This window comes from Melospiza melodia, chromosome 3 (assembly GCF_035770615.1).
Source record: "Melospiza melodia melodia isolate bMelMel2 chromosome 3, bMelMel2.pri, whole genome shotgun sequence".
Lineage (NCBI taxonomy): Eukaryota > Metazoa > Chordata > Aves > Passeriformes > Passerellidae > Melospiza > Melospiza melodia.
In genome coordinates, this window is record NC_086196.1 from 20,448,783 (window position 1) to 20,467,361 (window position 18,579).

The window sequence follows — 18,579 nt, forward strand, 5'->3', positions numbered from 1 at the left end:
ACTTTCTTTTAGTGCCCTCCACAAATATGACCCTGACTCTTTTTGTCACAGGGACTAATTCTCAGCTGCTCAAGAGCACACCTAGTTTTAAAAAGCACTTAGTGAACAACTGGCATTATTTTGCTCCTTACTGAAAAAAAGGAAGTGGAAAAAATGGTAATTTTTAAGCTGTCCTGAAGTTGTTACTATAAGCTTATGAATGGATCTTTATTACTGGAAACCAAACATGGGTATTGATGGAGTTGTGAACAGGCTAACAAGTTTTGTTCAGGGTTAGAGAATCTTATCTGGCTGACCATGAATACCTTTGGTAGTTTAAGCTCATTTAATGATGGCCTATGAAACACAACATTTAATTCAAATGTTTCAAGCAAACCAACACATACATAAAGACAAAATATGAAAATCATAAAGAAGTCCTGTTACTATCCCTTTTTCTAATCCCCTTCTCTCCTGCCCCAGCTTCATTTTAGGCTGAAATAGGTTTGTTTAAGTGAATTCAGATATCTCCACTACTGCAGTCTGTATTCTGTGCAAGCCATAACCAACAGTGTGAAAGTACTCTGTGACTTAATTTATAGCTCTGATATAAAAAAACCCAAACCTTTATTCCATATAAAGAATAGTCCTGCAATCCTTTATCTCACCAAGTTATTTTCTGAAATGTACACATCTTAACAAAAGCTGTTTTCTTGAAAATTTTATATTCTTACATGGTTCATTTGAATGCATCTGCACCTATACTGTCTTTATATTTTGAACTACATTCTTGTAATTGCATTTTTTTGCTAATTTCTTCTTAGACTTATAATAATTTCATTTACAATATATAACCAATAATTTGAAATTCAGTTTTCATATCAAGTAATCATTGTTTTATAAAGCTCTATTAGCTATCTTTAATAACACAGTATAAGGTAAATTATTGCATCATACTAAAGCAAAATATTTTTTAAAGCTTTAATTCAAAGTCAGTGTAATCAGAGTTAGAAACAGTAAATGTGATCTGGTGGTGTGGGAGGTATCCTTGGAGGCTTTGCCTCCCTGGCCTAAAGGAAGCAGAGATTTTGAATTTGCTTGGATATGTCACTAAATAACTGGGAAAACCAGCATGCAAGGTACCATACTCTCAAAACATTGGCATGTAAGTATGATTTCTAAAATTCAATATTATCATTATGTGTAAATGCAGAAACTGTAGTAACTATGTTTACCTCAGTACTGAGAACTCTCCCATGCACCATGAAATTCCAGATTGCAGTTTGTGTAGCCAGATCAACTGGACTTACTGAAAATTAGAATGTCTCTGTGGATGATGCATGGTTTTGATTAGGTGACTGTGTATGTCTGTGGTTAGTCTCAACATAAGCAAATTTTTAAAACATTCAGGTTGCCAACACAGTAACCCTTTTGTTCACTGCTTCTTCTTCTTTTCTTTTTTCTTCAAGAAATATATACTTATATGCCCTGAATTTATCTTAAGGCAGGTGTGGTTTATAAATGAACTGCAGAAGTGAACATTTTTTCAGAGAGGCAGCAGATGCATTTGGCTGTATGCAGATGGGCATTTCTTCATTTGCAGGTGGCTTACCAAAAAGGGACTGAAATTTTCATAATGATTTGTCATTCTCCCGTCAAAATTTCAATGTCTTTTTTTTCCTTTTGAAAGGCAAAAGTTTACATGATTGCAGCAGGGGTCATAGCAGGTGTGTATCTCCTTGGAATTGTCGTTCTTTTTCTTGGAGTAAAGGAAAGGGATGGTAAGTTATATTTAAATATGCCTCAATTTAATAATAGTTATTTCAAATTCCTTTATTGAAAAGGTTTTTATTTTATGTATTCTGCTTCTCTTAGATCCTTATGCCTTAAATTCAGACAGAGCAATTCCTTTTTGTAAGGGGCTTGCACTCACCATGAAGCACGGTCCATATGTGAAGCTTACAGCTTCATTTCTTCTCATCTCGACAGCAGTTCAGGTAACTTCAGACCCTCTCAGTCTGTCTGCTGGCCTCATTCCACTCCCAGCATGGGAGAGTCTGAAATGCAAATAACCTTTGGCTGGTGACTGGAGGGGTGATCTGGGGGGTGTTGCCTTCCCCTGTAAATCAGTAGGGAACCAAGTCCTCTTCTGGTGCCTGGGGTCTTGTGTGGCTGGAGATTGTTCTTACAAAGGAGGGGCAAAGCCAAAGTCATGACCGTTTAAAGACTTTTTTCCCCCTTTCTGTTCTTTTTTTTTTTTTCATAAAAGGTGAAGAACTAGTCCTAGTGACCCAGTCTGGGTCATTCTGTGTTATCCATGCACAGTCTCCTGTGGTTTCAGTTGCTTAGAGAATGCTTTTTCTCTTCTGTCTGTTCCTCTCTCTGTGTGCCCTGTTTAAACTGTTGCCCCTCTCCTTTGTGGAGGTGACTGCTCTCAGGTAGTGGCTGAACTGGGTCTTGTGGAGTCTTTTGTGGTGGAAGGCATTAGGTCAGAGTAAGAAGACATTCAGAGGCAGGAGGTCTCACCTGTGTCAGAGTTAGGTAGAGCTCACTTTGAAATGAGGACCTGCAATTGGATGTGGCTCTCATGAAAAGATGCGGTGCACCCTCCCAAAGAGAGGAGCTGTAGAAAAGCCACTCAGTAAGAAACCCTCACTCCCCATATGTACAGCAGGCTTTTTAAGCCTGACTTTTAGCACACGTTCAATTCAGTAAATACATTATTTTACTCTGAACTTGTACATAACAGCTGAAGTTTGCTTTATTTTGAAAAGCAAATAATTATTACATTTTTACCAAGAAACTCTTTGTCACATGAACCATTGATCAAGGGAATAGCAGGACAGAAGGCAAGAAAATGACGTGTGAGAGAGCAGTGCTGTGCTCACTAGCAGTCCTGGTGAATTATTAAGTTCCTTGGAAGGACTGCTTAAAAGTTTGTTTGCCAAAGAAGCACTGAACTTTTTTGTTGGCCTGGATTTGGGCACAGCATCTGCTAGTCCTTGCTGGAATACCCAAGGGTGAGAAACAATAACAGAAGTTATTTCTGCTCACGCCTGGGATCTGCAGGTACTGTGAGCAACTGCAGAGACAGGGAAGAGATGAAAGATGAAAGGTCCCTTATTGTCCACGTCCTTCCAGCATCCTCTCAGCCAGCAGGGATACAGAGCACATCTGGTTGCTGGCAGCCAGCTACTTGCTGACAGCACCCAGAGAGGAAGAGATCATCTGTCAGTTCATGTCTCTCTGTTTTGCTGTTTGTGCAGACTGAAGGGAAGGTGTGAGGGGAGGCAGAAGCTGGAAGCTCAGTTACTCCAGTGGAGCAAGTATGAGCAACCCTTGCTGCTGTTACTCAAGGGAGCAACACTAATTGTGTGGAAATTAGAGAGTGGATTACTGCTCAGCAAAATGAATAGGCAGGTAAAGATGCATTGGCTGTAATTCCAGAGTGTGATATCCCGTGTCTAAAATTAGGGCAGCATAAACAGGAACACAGACTAGGGAAGGGTTTTGTGGCAGTAGAGACAGGATACAACCTTTTGGATATCCTAATTTGTAAACAGGTGATTGGCCGGCCACCTGTAATCTACAAGCACACAAAGGGAGCAAGAATTGATCGTGCTGCTGTGGAATGATTATTAAATCCTCCTCTGGCACTCTGCTTCTGCAGAATTGCTGGAGCTGGCCCTCTATCATACTCTGGTGTTCAGAACCCCCCTTAGTTCTGCAGAGGCATGGTGGTGGCAGTGGCTTCACCGGTCATATAACACAGTGCAGTTAGATCCTCCCATCTGCTGAGGATTCAGATGTAGGGAGATATCTGACCCAAAGCTGCTCTCCATAGCTGAGGGTGCATATAAAACCAGCTGCTTTACTACAGGAAGTTGGCAGGAGTGTTATTACAGCTGAAATGTTACTTGTTTTGGAGTCAGAGCTTCTGGAGAAAGATTTATGGCCTTGCTGGGGAAGAGAAAGGGGAGTTTCTTGCAGTAGCCTGCAGCTGAGACAACACAAGGCACCTGGGACATGGGGAATAAAGCCTCGAGACAGAATCTTTTCATAGGGCCATTTCTGTTCTGGTCAGTTTTATGCTCTGTTAGGTGTGGCTTACCTCTTGTTTGGCCCAGCATTGCTGGCATGTTATTCCAGTGATAATGGGACACTTAATACTTCTTTAAGTTGTTGCAAACAAGGGAAGAATGAGACTCCTAAACCCTACATTTAACAAATCAGTCACCATCTATATTTAGCTGACATGAAGTGTGATGCAATTTTTGTCTTTTTAAAATTCTCCTTTGTCTTTTGGTGATCACCAAATGTCTTAAATTCGACAGCTGGAGCAGGGAAACTTTGTCCTGTTCTGCACTCACGCTGCCGGCCTCCGCAATCACTTCCAGTATTTGGTGGTGACCATCTTGGTGAGTTGCACTTCTCTCCCAAATATTATCTGGGCTTTGGCACAAAATTACAGAAGGCAAGAAGAGTTTTGTGTCTCAGAAGAGCTGTTAGGAAGCTACACTATCTTCTTCATTGTCTGTTTGAAATAAAGCTGGTGTTCCCTATTGCACTTATTAAAAAATAGTGGTTTGGAGCTTTTAATCCATTCCTTGTTGTTTTTACCTGTAAGCCACAGCTTCTATAAAAGGCAGAAGCTGCTCCTAGAAAGGAGGTTTGGAATTTTACCTCCTTTGTCCCTTTCCCCAGTCCTATGTGCTGAAAATTAAACAACTTCAATTTGCATATTCATACACACGACTCCTCTGGGCTAGGCAGCTTGCAAGGATAAATATTTAAAATACCCAGAAATACAAAGATTCCTCTCTAGAGCAATTGGCAGTGTGACAAAAAGATCCTTTTACAGAATCTTTTTTCTTAATATGCAGAGGTAGACTTCTGCTTGTTTAGGTGATACCTATCCTTTCCCACATTATAAGACATATCTTTTCCAAACCCATTAAAACTAAGATGTTGGAGAGCAAAAGAGGAGTGCTGGGTATCTTAAGGCTCTGCAAGTGATGGTCAAGAAGAGAGACAAGAGACAGTAGAGTTAAAGTAAGTAAAGACTGAAATATAACTAACAATTAGATGACATTTAAATAAAGGTCAAGTGTAAGGCTGCCATTAGTAGCAGTACTTCAGTGCATAGGTGAATGACATTGCTTGTGGTTGTTGCTGCTATGGGGGAGTATTTCAGTGTTTGAAATAATAATGTCAACTGCAAGCAGCTATTTCTCTTACAGATTGCTCCTAAGAAGGGACACACAGTATGGAATGTACTCTTAAGTGTATCTTAGGATAGGTTTATCTTGCACTTCAGCTTTCTTCCTGTACCATGGGGTAGAGCTAAATTCACTCATCATTTGTCAGGTTCAGGCACTGCGGCAAGAGGCATTAGCACAAAGTATGAAAGTATGGCTGTTTGCAGTATGTTTGAACCTTAATGAATGAGCACAGCTTTGACTGCTGTGGCTTGCACTAGAAAAGGAAATTTTAAGACACTATCTTCTGAGATTTGACTGTGGAAAACCCTCTGATGGATAGCTTAACAATGAATTTTGAAAAGTGGGTCAAAGGATGAGGAGAAACAAGAATTTGCATGTTCACCTTCCTTTCAGGCTTTTAGGTACTAGACAAAAAGATGTCTGTGAGCTCAGAGATGAAGAAGACAGTGGAAGTAAGCACAGTACAGACATGGCTTTTTGTCCTTGTAGGTATCAGCAGTGGTGAGCGTTCCCTTCTGGCAGAAGTTTCTGCAGAGATTTGGCAAGAAGTGTGCAGCATGTGGGATTTCGGTAAGCAAATCCTCTGAGAAAAAAAATTCTGTTTGTGCTCATTTCGTTTGACAATGAGCCACTTCAGGAGCTCTTTCAAGTGCTTATAACATCAATCTATGTGAAATTTGCTCTGTTCCAGAGTTTGTTTTAAATCACTGTACCAAATTTCAGACAGTTTCCAAGGGAAACTTTAAAGAAACGGATTGATGCCGGGGGAAGATCCCAGTTTATTTAAGAATCTCCACAAATTCTCCTCATTTGAAGCTCTCAGAACTGAGCTTCAATGAGGTTTTATAAATTCAAATCTGAGTTGCCTAGTGTTGACAAGTTACCTGTTGTGCAAGGCTTGTTTTGTCTTTGTTATGTGGTGCTGAGGTGTCTGTAATTCAGTCTCACAGAAGGAAACAAAAGTCTGTTAGACACCCCCTCTAGGAGCATCCACATCCCTCTGAATAGGGAGGGACAGTTATTAGTGAAGTAAAGAAAAAGGTGACCTACCTGAGAAAAGAAGCCTAGTTTAACTCTGACACAGCTCTGCAAAGCCAGCTCAGTGAGCCTGCCCTTGTCACTGATGGATTATTTTAAGTCCCTTACTTAGTGCAGACAGCAGCAATTTTCTGTCATCATCCTTGATGAGTTATTGTATAGGCCTGTTCCTCCCCATTTTCCCCCTGTTTACCTTCAATTACTTATGAAAGAGGAAAGAAAAATTGCCTTGTGCACAACAAAGCAGGAAGACTTGAAAAATCCAGACCAAAGCTATATGTCAAAATTTGAACAAAGCTGAAAAATTTAGGTCTGGTGACAGAGTTGAACAGTTATAATTTTTGGAATTAAAAGCTGTGTTGTAATGACTTCCAGAGAATCAGAAGTAACTTTAAAACCCAAGTTCCAAATATGCTGAATTGTGTTATGTGTTTTGAAGTAGGCATCTGGAATTCGAGCCCCATTCTTATTTCTTTTTACCACTTTAGCAAAGAGAATTGCCAAAAGCAGTATTGGCCCATTGACTAGACCTGGGAATGCAGATTTCCTCCTTAGGAAATCTCCTCCTCTGTCTACTTGGCCACAAAAAATGCTTTCTTCAACCAAGTTGGCTCTATAAATTTAGTTTTACATGACTGGAAAGCCTGTCAGCACCTCTGTAAACATGGTTTAACTTAATTTTACAGTTGAGTTGCTTGACTGTTATGGTCTAAGTGGGGGATGGATTGAAAAAAAGCCACCTCTCTGTTTCACCTTGGAGACATTTCTCAGGGGACTCAGTGTGTGCTCAGTGATGGATTTTGTGGCTGACAATGCATCACAGGAGCTTCCTACCCTACCACCTTGTGTGATCTGTACAACTAATCTGTACTCTCCCACTATGAAATACAAGCACATCATTTAAGGCTCCTAAGTTTGTCATTGGGGAATGTTCTACTGCAAGGGGAGACAGGGAAGAAAACTTTTTTTTTCTCTAAAACCTCACTCAGCCTTCAGGGTGAACATGTGATTGGAAATTCAGTTTCCTGGAAAAAAAAGTCACAGGGCTCCAGACTAATATGTCCTGTTAAGGCAAGTCTATGTTGAAGAGAGCCCTCAAAGAGTTTAGAAACCGGTAGATAAGCAACAAGAATCTTGGGTTTCTTCCACTGATATTTCTCCCTTTTTACCCATTTCCCCAAAAGAGATGACCAACAAGTCTAACTACTGATTAAGTATCTCAAGTTTCTAGAAGTTTAAAACCTAGAATTTCTGGAATTATCAGGAATTAGCCTGCTCCCAAGCAGGGTCCTTGGGAGGATAGGAAGAATGCTATCAACCAGGTTGGTGCACAAGCTGGAAATTATTCTCTTCTGTTTATTTCCTTCAGCTTCCAGGTGCTGTGTTCATTTAGGTGTCTGCTCTGCCCTCACGGGGCAAATATTGAACTTACACTCAGTGAGTCTCAGCTGGTGACAGGAGGTGAAGTTGTCAGGAGAAATTTTAACAAGTGTGGCATCTTCTTGGTTCATAGTTTTGGCAATGTGTCTAAAAGCAAAGACGGCTCTCTCCCACAAGTCTAGCTTCCATCCTGGCCAATAATATCTTTTGGCCATGGGTTTTGCAGGATCTAGTAAAAATAAGAGCACCTCCTCACAGATATGCAATTGTTTATTTGCCATCTATGAGCACTGTGCAGCATGGAGAGATGCCTTTGGATGAGTCCTGGCTCTGCAGCCCCATTTCCACTCTCCCATCTTGTTTCCACTCACATCCTCCCTGCACCTTTTCCTCATTTGCCCTTCATACTGTGCTGCTGCAGAGACCAGTGCCAGCCTCAGCATCCCAGCAGGGTCACCTTGCACGGCGCTGTCAGGGCACGGATGGAAGGCACGGGATAGCTGTGGGATGTTGTTTATAACTCAGAGGGCAGCAGCCCTGTGGCAAGAGAGCAGATGCCAATAACAGAGTATTTGCTTTACAAGTAAGAAAGAAGGAGCTGCATTAGCTGTTTATTGCAGTGGGAGCACTGCCCCCATGACTGCGCTGCCACTGCATGAGGGAGGCTTTAGGGCATTGTAACCTCAGTCCTGCTTGCCCTGCTTCTCTTTCTCTAGGAAATTACAGTTACAATTATTATTATTATTGATCTAGAATTTTGTTTAAGTGCTTTGGTTTCTGAGTGGGTGCCCCATGTGGAACATAAGGCAGTCATAAAATTGCTTATAGACAACATAAAATCTGATATTGCTGGAGTGCTCTCTTGTGGTGAAATAACGATTTTGCCACAACACTGGGCTAATGCAAGGATTATCTGCCTGTGCTGGGAACTTGCAGTCAGGAAAGGTTATTTTCTGCCTCCTTAGCTTGGGAGCAAATGCTTTAGATGGGAAATGCATTTAAAACATAAACATAATGGATTAGACTGCAGGACTCCCAGAATCACTTATCATACAGAACTGTAAATAGCAATGCTTTGGGGAATCACTCTCTGTGAAAGCTCTTCTCATGCCCTCAGCTCCCAAGCTGCACGTATAGAGGATTGAGACACTTAATGTTAAACTAATCCCCATCATTAAAAAGCCCTGTAGATAAGCCCCTGGCTCTGGATTCTACATGTGCTGCTGTGCCTGTTGTTCACAGGCATGGGAGATGGAGCATGTGACGGGTATAGGACAGCTGGGCAGTGGCATTCAATCAGCATTTTAAAAAGTGGATTTTCAGTCCTGTAAGGCCATTGCTTCAAGTTGAAGTTGAAGAAATCTAGTGACTATAACTACTGCCAGAAAATAAATCCCAAGCATCCCAAATTAATTTGGTTTTGAGGGTAACCTCGATGGCTTGTCATGCAATGTCACGAGTGGATCCGGCTGTGGGGAGTGGAGTGAACCACTCAGACTTTTGGGTTTGTTTTTTATTGCTGAGTATGTGTATGGCTTTAAAGAGGCGATTGGAAATGAAAGCAAATTCCTCTTCATCGAGATTGAAGGTGATCTGTGAAATGATCTATTTACAGTTTAAAATGACCACTGAAGCCCTGCCACTACCCTTGAAATGCAGTGTGAGGATGTTTTAAGGCATTGTCTCTAATAATAAATTAAATAGTTCCAGTGGCCTAGAATAGAAATGGACATTTGATCATCTCTGTTATTTAACTGGCAGAAAAATCTTCACCCAAGCTGATTAGCAATCTCCCAAGAATTATCAGTGTTCATGGATAAGGGAAGCAACTGAATGTGTCTAGCTGGACTTGTGCAGAGCATTTGACACTGTCCTGCATGTCATCCTTGTCTCTAAGCTAGAGGGACATGGATTCAGTGGATGGACCACTCAGTGCATAAGGAATTGGCTGGATGATGGCAAAAGAGCTGTGGTCAATGACCCAAAGAGTTGTGGTCAATGGCTCAATGTCCAGGTGGGGACCAGTGAGGAGTGTCATCCCCAGGGGTCTGTACTGGGGCCAGTCAGGAGTGTCATCCCATGGGGTCTGTACTGGGACCAGTGAGGAGTGTCATCCCCAGGGGTCTGCACTGGGACTCGTGCTGTCCAACATCCTTGTCAGGGACACGGAGAGAGGGACTGAGGCATCCTCAGCAGGTTTGCTGGCGACACTGAGCTGTGTGGTGCAGGTGACACATTGGAGGGAAGGGATGCCATCCTGAGAGGCCTGGACAGGCCTGAGAGGTGGGACTGTGGGAACCTCATAAAGTTCGGCAAGGCCAAGCACAAGATCCTGCATCTGGGTCAGGGGGATCCCAGGCACAAAACTAGTCTGGGCAGTGAATGGATTGAGAGCAGCCCTGAGGAGAAAGAAATGGGGGTGTTGGTTGACAAAATGCTCGAGATGACATTGTTCAGCAATGTGAACTTGCAGCCTACAAAACCAAATGCTTCAAAATCAGTGTGGGCAGCAGCTGGGGGAGAGAATTCTGCCCCTCTGCTCTGCTCTCATGAGACCCCTCCTGCCATGCTGCATCCAGCTCTGGGACTTACAACCTCAGAAGGCTGTGAGCCTGGTGGAGTGAGTCCAAAGGAGGACTGCAAAAATAATCAGAGGGTTAGAGCACCTGTCTTATGAAGACAGGCTGAGAGAGCTTGGGTTGTGTAGCCTGAAGAAGAGAAGACTCTGGGAAGACCTTAGAGCCCCTTCCAGTGCCTAAAGCAGCTTCAAGAGAGCTGGAGAGGGACTACCTACAGGGGCATGGCGTGATAGGACAAAGGGGAATGACTTTTATCTGACAGATAGGTAAATTTAGATTGGATACTAGGAAGAAATTCTTTACTTTGAGGGTGGAGAGGCCCTGGCACAGGTTGCCCAGAGAAGATGTGGGTGCCCTGTCCCTGGAAGTGTTCAAAGCCAGGGCTTGAACATTTGGATGGAGTTTGGAGCGGCTTGGTGTAGTGGAAGGTGTCCCTGCCCATGGCAGGGGGCCTGGAATGAGATAATTTTTAAAGGTTCCATCCAAAACCAAGCCATTCTATTATTCTACCTAGCGCAGTCTGGGAATCAACCGCTTTAGGGCTCTTCACACAAAGTATTTATATGGCCTTGGGTATTTTGGAGATCATGAGTGTTTAGAACCATAAATGTGGCCAGGATCTGTGAGTTGGCTTCACGACTGGTAAATAGGCTCTTGGGTCTGTTTAATTTACTAGCTCAGTTGTAGCCCTAATACTGCTAACAGAGACAACACTACTATCACTTGTCGTACTTTTCTCCAATTATTTTGGGTAGTTAAGTACAGATTGGCTCAGGGCTTTTTGGAAATGCAATTTGACCAAAATACTGAAGTGTGAGACATTGCTGTGTGTGTACTGTTCTGTAACACTGTTTTGTATTTTGAAGGGAACAATCTGTATGACATTGAGCAGTGCATGCTGTAACTTAGACATAATGCTTTTCTTCTTCAGTGGATGATTCCTTTTGCAGTCATGCTAGTGACCATTCCAAACCTGATCCTGGCTTACTTCGTGGCCTTCGTGTCTGGTCTGAGCATTGCAGCATCTCTTCTGTTGCCATGGTAGGAGAATTTTACATTTGAGCTGGAGAATGGATGTATTTCTGCATTACATGTATGTACTACTGCATGGAATTTGCCTCTGAAAAAGGCAGAATATGGCAAGAGTCGCTTCTTCTAAGAATGTTTTTTTGGTTTTGTAGTGGATGCTATATGCAGTGATACGAGCTTGGTTGCCCTGTTGTTAACATCCACTGCAGCTGTAGCTGTTTTTTGTACACAAGAGTATGTAAATTAATCAATAATCTAAGTAGCTGTACAACATGTGATAACATTGCCTCAGGAATTATGAAGTTAGGCAAATCAATTAATGCTGAGCAATTAAGAATGTAGCGGAAGACACAAGGCAAACTATGTCTAACCTTACTTTTTATAAGGGCATGTACTTATAGAACAAGGGGTAATGGCTTTAAACTGAAAGATTATAGATTTAGATTAGGTTTTAGAAAGAATTCTTTACTGTGGGGGTGGGGAGGCCCTGTCACAGGTTGCCCAGAGAAGCTGTGGATGCCCCATCCCTGGAAGTGTTCAAAGTCAGGCTGGATGGGCTTGGAGCAACCTGGGATAGTGGAAGGTGGCCCTGCCCATGGCAGAGGGCTGGAATGAGATGAGCTTTAAAGTCCCTTCCAACCCAAACCATTCCATGATTCTGTGTGTCCCTGCTTGAGTAGTCCTTTCTAATGGATCAAATACACAAGGTTATGATTATAAGAAGCCAAAAATTCAAGGTCTTTTGCACTTGAGGACTGAAAATAATGGGGGAAAAACACCTCAAGGATGAGCATGGCAGGACATTTCCTCTTCAGACTGAATAATTGTTATTAAGATCACATTAACCAGAAAGCAAGACCATTGCTGAGAGCACTGTTTTTTCATAACTTGTTTGTACCATGACTTGAAAATTCCAAGAGATCATGGAATACATATTTTGAAATTAATTGTCAGACTATGTAAGCTTTTCTGCACAGAGGGTGAGAAGACTTTTCTTTTTCCAACAGTAAATGATTACATATATTGGAAAAAAAGTCAATTCACAATTAACATTCAAGCAGCTTCCATTCTAATTCCCCATTACCTAGTTCAGTCTCTTTGAATTAGAAAGAGAATAGGTCTCATTTGTTTCTGAAAATGTTGTTACCTTGTCAAAAGAGTTATTTCAGAGTGCAACTATTCAGACATTGAGTCCCTTGAAATCTTAAGAAATGTTGGGGGGGGAGTTGTTGTTCTTTTTTAATATCACAACTTCTGATTGGAATGACAGGCAGACTAGGAAATTCTGTCACCTCTCAAGTGTTTGATGACTTTTCAGTGATTTTCCACATTGCAATATATGGCCATGCTTTTCTTACACATTTTTTGCCCTTCTTTCCAGGAGTAGAACCTTTTGAACTGGATTCTTTCATGTGCATGGCTACATCAATCAGCTTAAAAATGGAGGAGGGCTCTGCTCTATTTCATGAAATTTGGACTTTGAAAATAAATTTTGGCTTGAGTTTTTCTTTTATCTTGCTCACTTCTAGGTCAATGCTGCCTGATGTTGTTGATAACTTTCGCCTGCAGAATCCCCATGGGAAAGGACATGAAACCATTTTCTATTCTTCTTATGTTTTTTTTACCAAGATGTCAGCAGGAATTGGCTTAGGAATTTCTGCAGCAGGACTGGAGTAAGTAACACTATGTTTCCACTTAGTGGATCTACTCTGAAAGCATTCTGAGGTTACAACACTTTTACCCTGTGGAGTTAATTGCATGCACTGAGCCTGAAAGCGCCAGCAGCTCCAGATGGCTGACCACTAAAGACAGGATTGGTGCCATCTAGGCCAGACAACTGAGCATTAAGTTACTTGCCCTGACATGGTTCTATTCAGAAAAACCTGACTTCCCTTCAGATTTTCCTCCTTTCAATTACTCATGTAAATTTTAGTGGCTTATATGAATAAAGAACCAAACACAAAAGTGCAGCAGATGAAGGTCCCCCACAGGTGATACAGGTGCTTTGTGCACTCCCTGTTGCACCTGAACTGAACTATCTCTATGAGCTTGTAGGATTTTACATGGACTGGAATGCTTTTGGGGGTGCCAGAGACCTGTTCAGCATGAAAGGATCACTAATTCCTGCATCATTTTAGGGAACTGGATACTGATCAGAGTCAGGAACAGCCTTTCTCACAGCTCTGCCTGTCACCTAGACCATGTTACTTTAGGAGAGAGTTTATGCTCTCTTCCCATTTGGTCTTGTCTGTTCTGACCAGACAGGCTGAGTAAGTGACATCTCTGCCCTGCCTTTGCACAAGACCTGGCAGAAAGGGCCTGTGCCTGACCTGCTACAGCACACAATAAATACTTAGAATGGAAATCTGTCCCTCTGCTCCAGATTAGGTTCTGGTAACCAGAATGTTTTGCTTCGGGGCCTGGAGCTGAAATTGCTAAATAACAGGCAATGCTGCTGAACATTTTGGGCTTAGGAATTTTGACTGCTTATTGCTAAAAGCCTCAAACAATTTGCTGTTCCCCAATTAGCCCCTTTTCAATTACATTCCAGTTGGGTCCCAGCAATTTGCCAAGGCAGATGTTTGTGGGAGAACACAGAAGACAGAGTGATGCCAAATGAGTTTTTATTAGGTGGATTTTCAGAAGAAAAACTCATTCCACAAATAAGAAGTAGGAATTTGAGTATATCAGCAGTTGTGGGACTGCATGGAAGCCCTGAACCAGTGAAGTGTACCTAACTCTGAGCACTTGAGTAAATTTGTCTATCTTGAGACGAGTGCTTAAGTGTGTGTTTAAATTAAAGTTAATTATTGCTGTTGAAATTGGTGAAATTACTTCCATGCTTTTAAAACAGAGCTTGAATACTTTGCTGAATATTAATAGGAAACACATAACAGATAAATTTCACATAACCACAGAATCACAGAATGGGTAGGGCTGGAAGGGACCACAGTGGCTCATCTGCTTCCAACCTTCCTTGCTCAAGCAGGGTCATCCCAGAGCACAGGCACAGGATTGTGTCCAGATGGTTCTGGAATATCTCCAGTGAGGGAGACTCCACAGCCTCTCTGGGCAATCTGTTCAGGGCTCAGTCACTGCACAGGAAAAAAGTTCTGCCTCATGTTCAGGTGGAACTTGCCGGGCATTGGTTTATTTCCTTCCATGGGATTCCACAATCCTTTCTTTAAAAGTATGCAAGCAATTTGATCAATTTCAACAGCAATAATTAGCTTAAGTGTTATATATAATAACAAGAAAATACAGAGATAATGCAGTTATCTGACGTTGAGCACAAAAATGAGGTTTGAAAAACACAATTTGAAATGTAGTGGGGAGAAGGAAAAAAGAGAGGTATAGGGAAAATGGGAGAAAAGTCTTGAAGAGTGGGGGGAGTGGAGAGAAGGAAGCCTTCAGGTGAACAACAGCCTTTTAGCTTTGGACATACACACACCACTTGTTTCCATTTGTTTAGGTTTACTGGGTACAAGCCAGGGATATGCAGACAGTCAGATGATGTGATCCTCACACTGAAACTCCTCATTGGAGCAGTCCCTGCCATCCTCATCCTTTTAGGTTTGCTCATACTCCTTTTCTACCCCATCACTGAAGAAAGTCGGAAAGAAACAAAGCTTGCCCTTGAAGAGTTAAGGTAAGTTTGGACTGGCAGTAAAACAGCAGCAACACCCCCACAGCAGCTCTTAATCATACTGGGAAAATTATTGTTGTAATGAATTCCTATATGCCTTACAACAAAATAAAACAATGTGCTCTTAGTCAAATTATTAACAGAATGGTACCATGACATGTTCCAGTATCTCTTTTTAGTAGTGCACTACAACCTGCTTAGAGGGCTATTTATCAGAAATTTCAGCTGCTGTATTTACATTTTCTCTGGAGTGGCTCACAAAGCACTATTGTGGTACATTGTTTCAGGCCAGAAACGAGGAATATTCTACATAGATTAAATTTGTGGGGGTAATGTGAATAGCTACAATTTACTTTTATATAGAAGAAAATGTTATGTTGCTGACTGCATTCTTGGTGTTTATGGGATACAAGAAACATCCAAACCATTTAGAAGTGTAGGCAGAAAAGATTGTGGGAGAAAAAAAGAGGTCAGCTTTGAGCTATTCTTTCCCTTTTTACTCTGTCACTCCCTTCCTCCTTTTTGCTCCTTCTCCAAGGAAAATCTTGTCTAGCTCAAATTCATGCACCTCTGTCAACTCTTGAGGACATCCATAAGGAGAGTCCTAGTAGACTGATGGATAAAATAACAATAAATAGGTTGTTCCTTTGTCTTGGTTTTATTATCTCGATTTACTGGAATTGGAAACTGATTTCCATGCTAAGAGGTCCATTCCAGGACCTAAGCAAGGGTGTCTGGGACCACTTCATGTCCTAAAATATCTAAGATATGTGCATGGGGTTGGCAGATATGACAAAGGCCTCTGTGCAGACTGGAGGGGACAGGGTAAACAATCTGAAATGGGACTGGTTCCTCTGTTCAGGAGCTTCAGTCATTGTCCAGAGCAACCACACCTTGCTGGGGGCTCTCAGCTGTTTGAGATTGCCAAACTCAGCTCAGTGAGTCAGCAGTGAAAGCCACAAGTGTGTTCATGTTTCATTTGTTCTGCTTTTCCCAGGAGGAGCCACCAAAGCACGGAGAACTTGGACAGCCATGAAAAGGACACCTCTGTCTGAAAGCTCTGAATGCAGTGGCTTTCCAAACACAGACTCACATCCCACCAACAATTCTGTGAGAGTTTTCTAGGTCATTTCTCTGCTCACATTTTACCAAAAAGGACAAAGGATGATTCTGACATAGCCAGTAATAAAATGAAGAGAGGGCACCATTGTGCAAATATACACCTAACCCCATGCACTGTGCTAAAAAAGACATTACACGTGTTCAGAAATGCAAGCTATTGAAGGCTTGGGTATTTTGATTGGTTTTTTTCAATGATTAATGGGAAGCTGTGATCTTGTTCATGGGAGATTTTATGCATTTGTAACTTAAGAGGAAGAAAAAAAAACAGAGAATCTTTGAAGGTTCTGAATTGGAAAATACCCTCTGAAGGGTCATTGAGTCCAATTCATGATGCACCATACAAATATTAACTCACAATATACTCACGTCACCCTTGGGGGCTGGGGTGGATTTTGAGCACAATTTCTACCTGTAACTTGCACACTCTTGTGTTTGGAAAGCACTTGGGAACTTGAAGTATACTATATGAAGTTAGGATTTATTTTGTTTTGAAATTAAGCAAATCACTCATGCAGACCTATTTTGCGGATTTTTTTTTTTATATTCTTGAAAGAGATTTTGAGGTAAAAAAGTTAATAGATGCTATAAGAAATAGAACCCTGAATTTCCTGTTACTGATGTTTCTTGCTTCTGAAACCTGTAAACTGATCTTTGTCAGAGAATGAGAACTTTGCGTTTTCAAAATCAACATCTCCCCTGAGGATATGAAAAATCAGAAGTCCATTCCAAAAATTATGTAATTCAATTTTCTTTAAATTTTGGTCTTCAACTAACCACCATACCCATTTCTCACATGGTGTAGGCTCTCTGCCTCACAAAAAAAACATGGCATGGGTATTAATCTCAGCTTGCACCTATTTTGTAATAATGAGGCTCCACCGGTCTTTTAAATGGTGATTTTTTTTTCAGTCATGGATGTTATCATGCTTTAGATACATCAACTCATTTCTACTACAGATTTGTACTTTTGAGCACACTTTTAAATTAAAGACACACCTAATCTCAGGCACCTTCTGGAGCACTGAAGTTCAGACCCGTTCATTTTTGGTTTCTGTGGTGGTTCCAGAGACTGGCTCCAAGCTAAAATGGTGGGACTCTGAAGACATATCTAAATCTGGAAGGGAGAGTGAGGAATTCAAGAGTTTAGTTCACCTTGAAGAAATTAGCAATGCAAGACAAGACATGAATTTCATCCCACTGCCTTCCCTGTGTGACTCTGTGAGTGCCTTTTTGCTGTACCAGAAGTGCCTTTGGAGGACGGGCTTGCTGCTGTTCAGGAACACCTGCAGCAAGGGGCCACCTGAGATTTGCTCAGGGCCATCTGGGAGTGGCTCACAGTGCTGGGCTGGAAAATTGGGAAAGATTTTGCTGAAGGACACTGGGATGTGAAATCACGGAGCGTGCAACCACGGAGCATCTCGTGTTTGATACTGAAGCCTTGTCAGGCAAATTTGAAGTCAAAGGCCTTATGAACTGTCCTCAAAATGTTTAATTATGAGGGAGCTTCTAAGGGTATGTTTTGAGTGTGTGTGGGTATGAGTTAACTTCATTTAAGATTTCTGTTGACTTGCCATGTAAAGCTGGGGGTTTTTGTTTTCTTCCTTGTTTCAGCTTTTGGACAAACCAAGATATGTATGCCTGGGGCATATGTGTTTACAACAATAAAAACCATAAGCCTGTGTACAATTTTGAGTCTGATGGAATTTGAAATAGCAGATTTACTGCACTTTGAAGTAGGTAAGTTATGTAGCAATATCACATAGCTCCAAAACATCACAGAGAACAGTTTGGGGCATTCAATTTATTCTGTAATATTTGTGTATTTCTGAATAGCCACGTTTAAAAATAACCAGAAGGCTCAGTAAAGGCTGTTAATGTTTTTTAATGGGTTATGTTTGCGGCTACTATAAACCTGTAGCTACAAGGCAGTGGGTCTGTGTCAGTTTGTATTAACTGAACATTCAGCCCAGTGATAAAAGGGCTGCAGAAAATGCTGGCTGGGGTTGAGTGAAGCCATTTGAATGTGACTTGCAATACTATTTCTAGATCAGTTGTGCAGTTGCCTCTAAAATTGCATAACACCCAGTCTGAATTCAGACTCTTGGAAGGTAAACTTGGCTGATTGTAAACTGTTTTCTTCTTCTCCAGAGAGACAACGTGATCTTTATCTCACTGAAATATACTCAGTCCTCACTTTGCATATGGTACCAACAGGAACTGCCAAAAGAAAAGATAAAGCTTCTGTAGATTAAGTGAAGCAGACTATTTTTATATTTTGAAAATCTCATTATTTTATTTCATTATCAGAAATATAACGTTGATGTAATTTTGTTGAGAAAATGGGTGTATTTTTGCAAGTCAGAAGAATGGAGGATTAAGTGCAGGATAAGATTATTTTTGTACGTTTCTTTTCTTAGACTCAACGTTGGTGCAGTAAAATGAAAGAGATTTATATGTCTCTTGTCAGTTTTAAATTATGTGTATGCCTTATGCATGTTCATAACATGTGACCGAAATAAGCAATTTTTTATGTTGACAAGCATTCAGATTAAATGCTAATCTAATGTAAACCTCTTGCCTTCCC

General features: G+C 41.3%; 1 protein-coding gene across 1 annotated transcript in view; it reads left to right on the forward strand.

Annotated features, from left to right (window-relative positions):
• The window catches only part of MFSD2B (MFSD2 lysolipid transporter B, sphingolipid), a 39,326-nt gene extending 21,651 nt beyond the window's left edge, over positions 1-17,675 (forward strand). Inside the window, exons 7-14 of the mRNA XM_063150562.1 lie at positions 1,670-1,760; positions 1,855-1,976; positions 4,314-4,397; positions 5,691-5,771; positions 11,130-11,239; positions 12,757-12,900; positions 14,700-14,876; positions 15,871-17,675. Of these exons, the coding sequence (XP_063006632.1) occupies positions 1,670-1,760; positions 1,855-1,976; positions 4,314-4,397; positions 5,691-5,771; positions 11,130-11,239; positions 12,757-12,900; positions 14,700-14,876; positions 15,871-15,928 (867 nt within the window). The 3' untranslated portion in view covers positions 15,929-17,675. The remainder of the gene's footprint in view (positions 1-1,669; positions 1,761-1,854; positions 1,977-4,313; positions 4,398-5,690; positions 5,772-11,129; positions 11,240-12,756; positions 12,901-14,699; positions 14,877-15,870) is intronic.
• Positions 17,676-18,579: the final 904 nt, after the last annotated feature.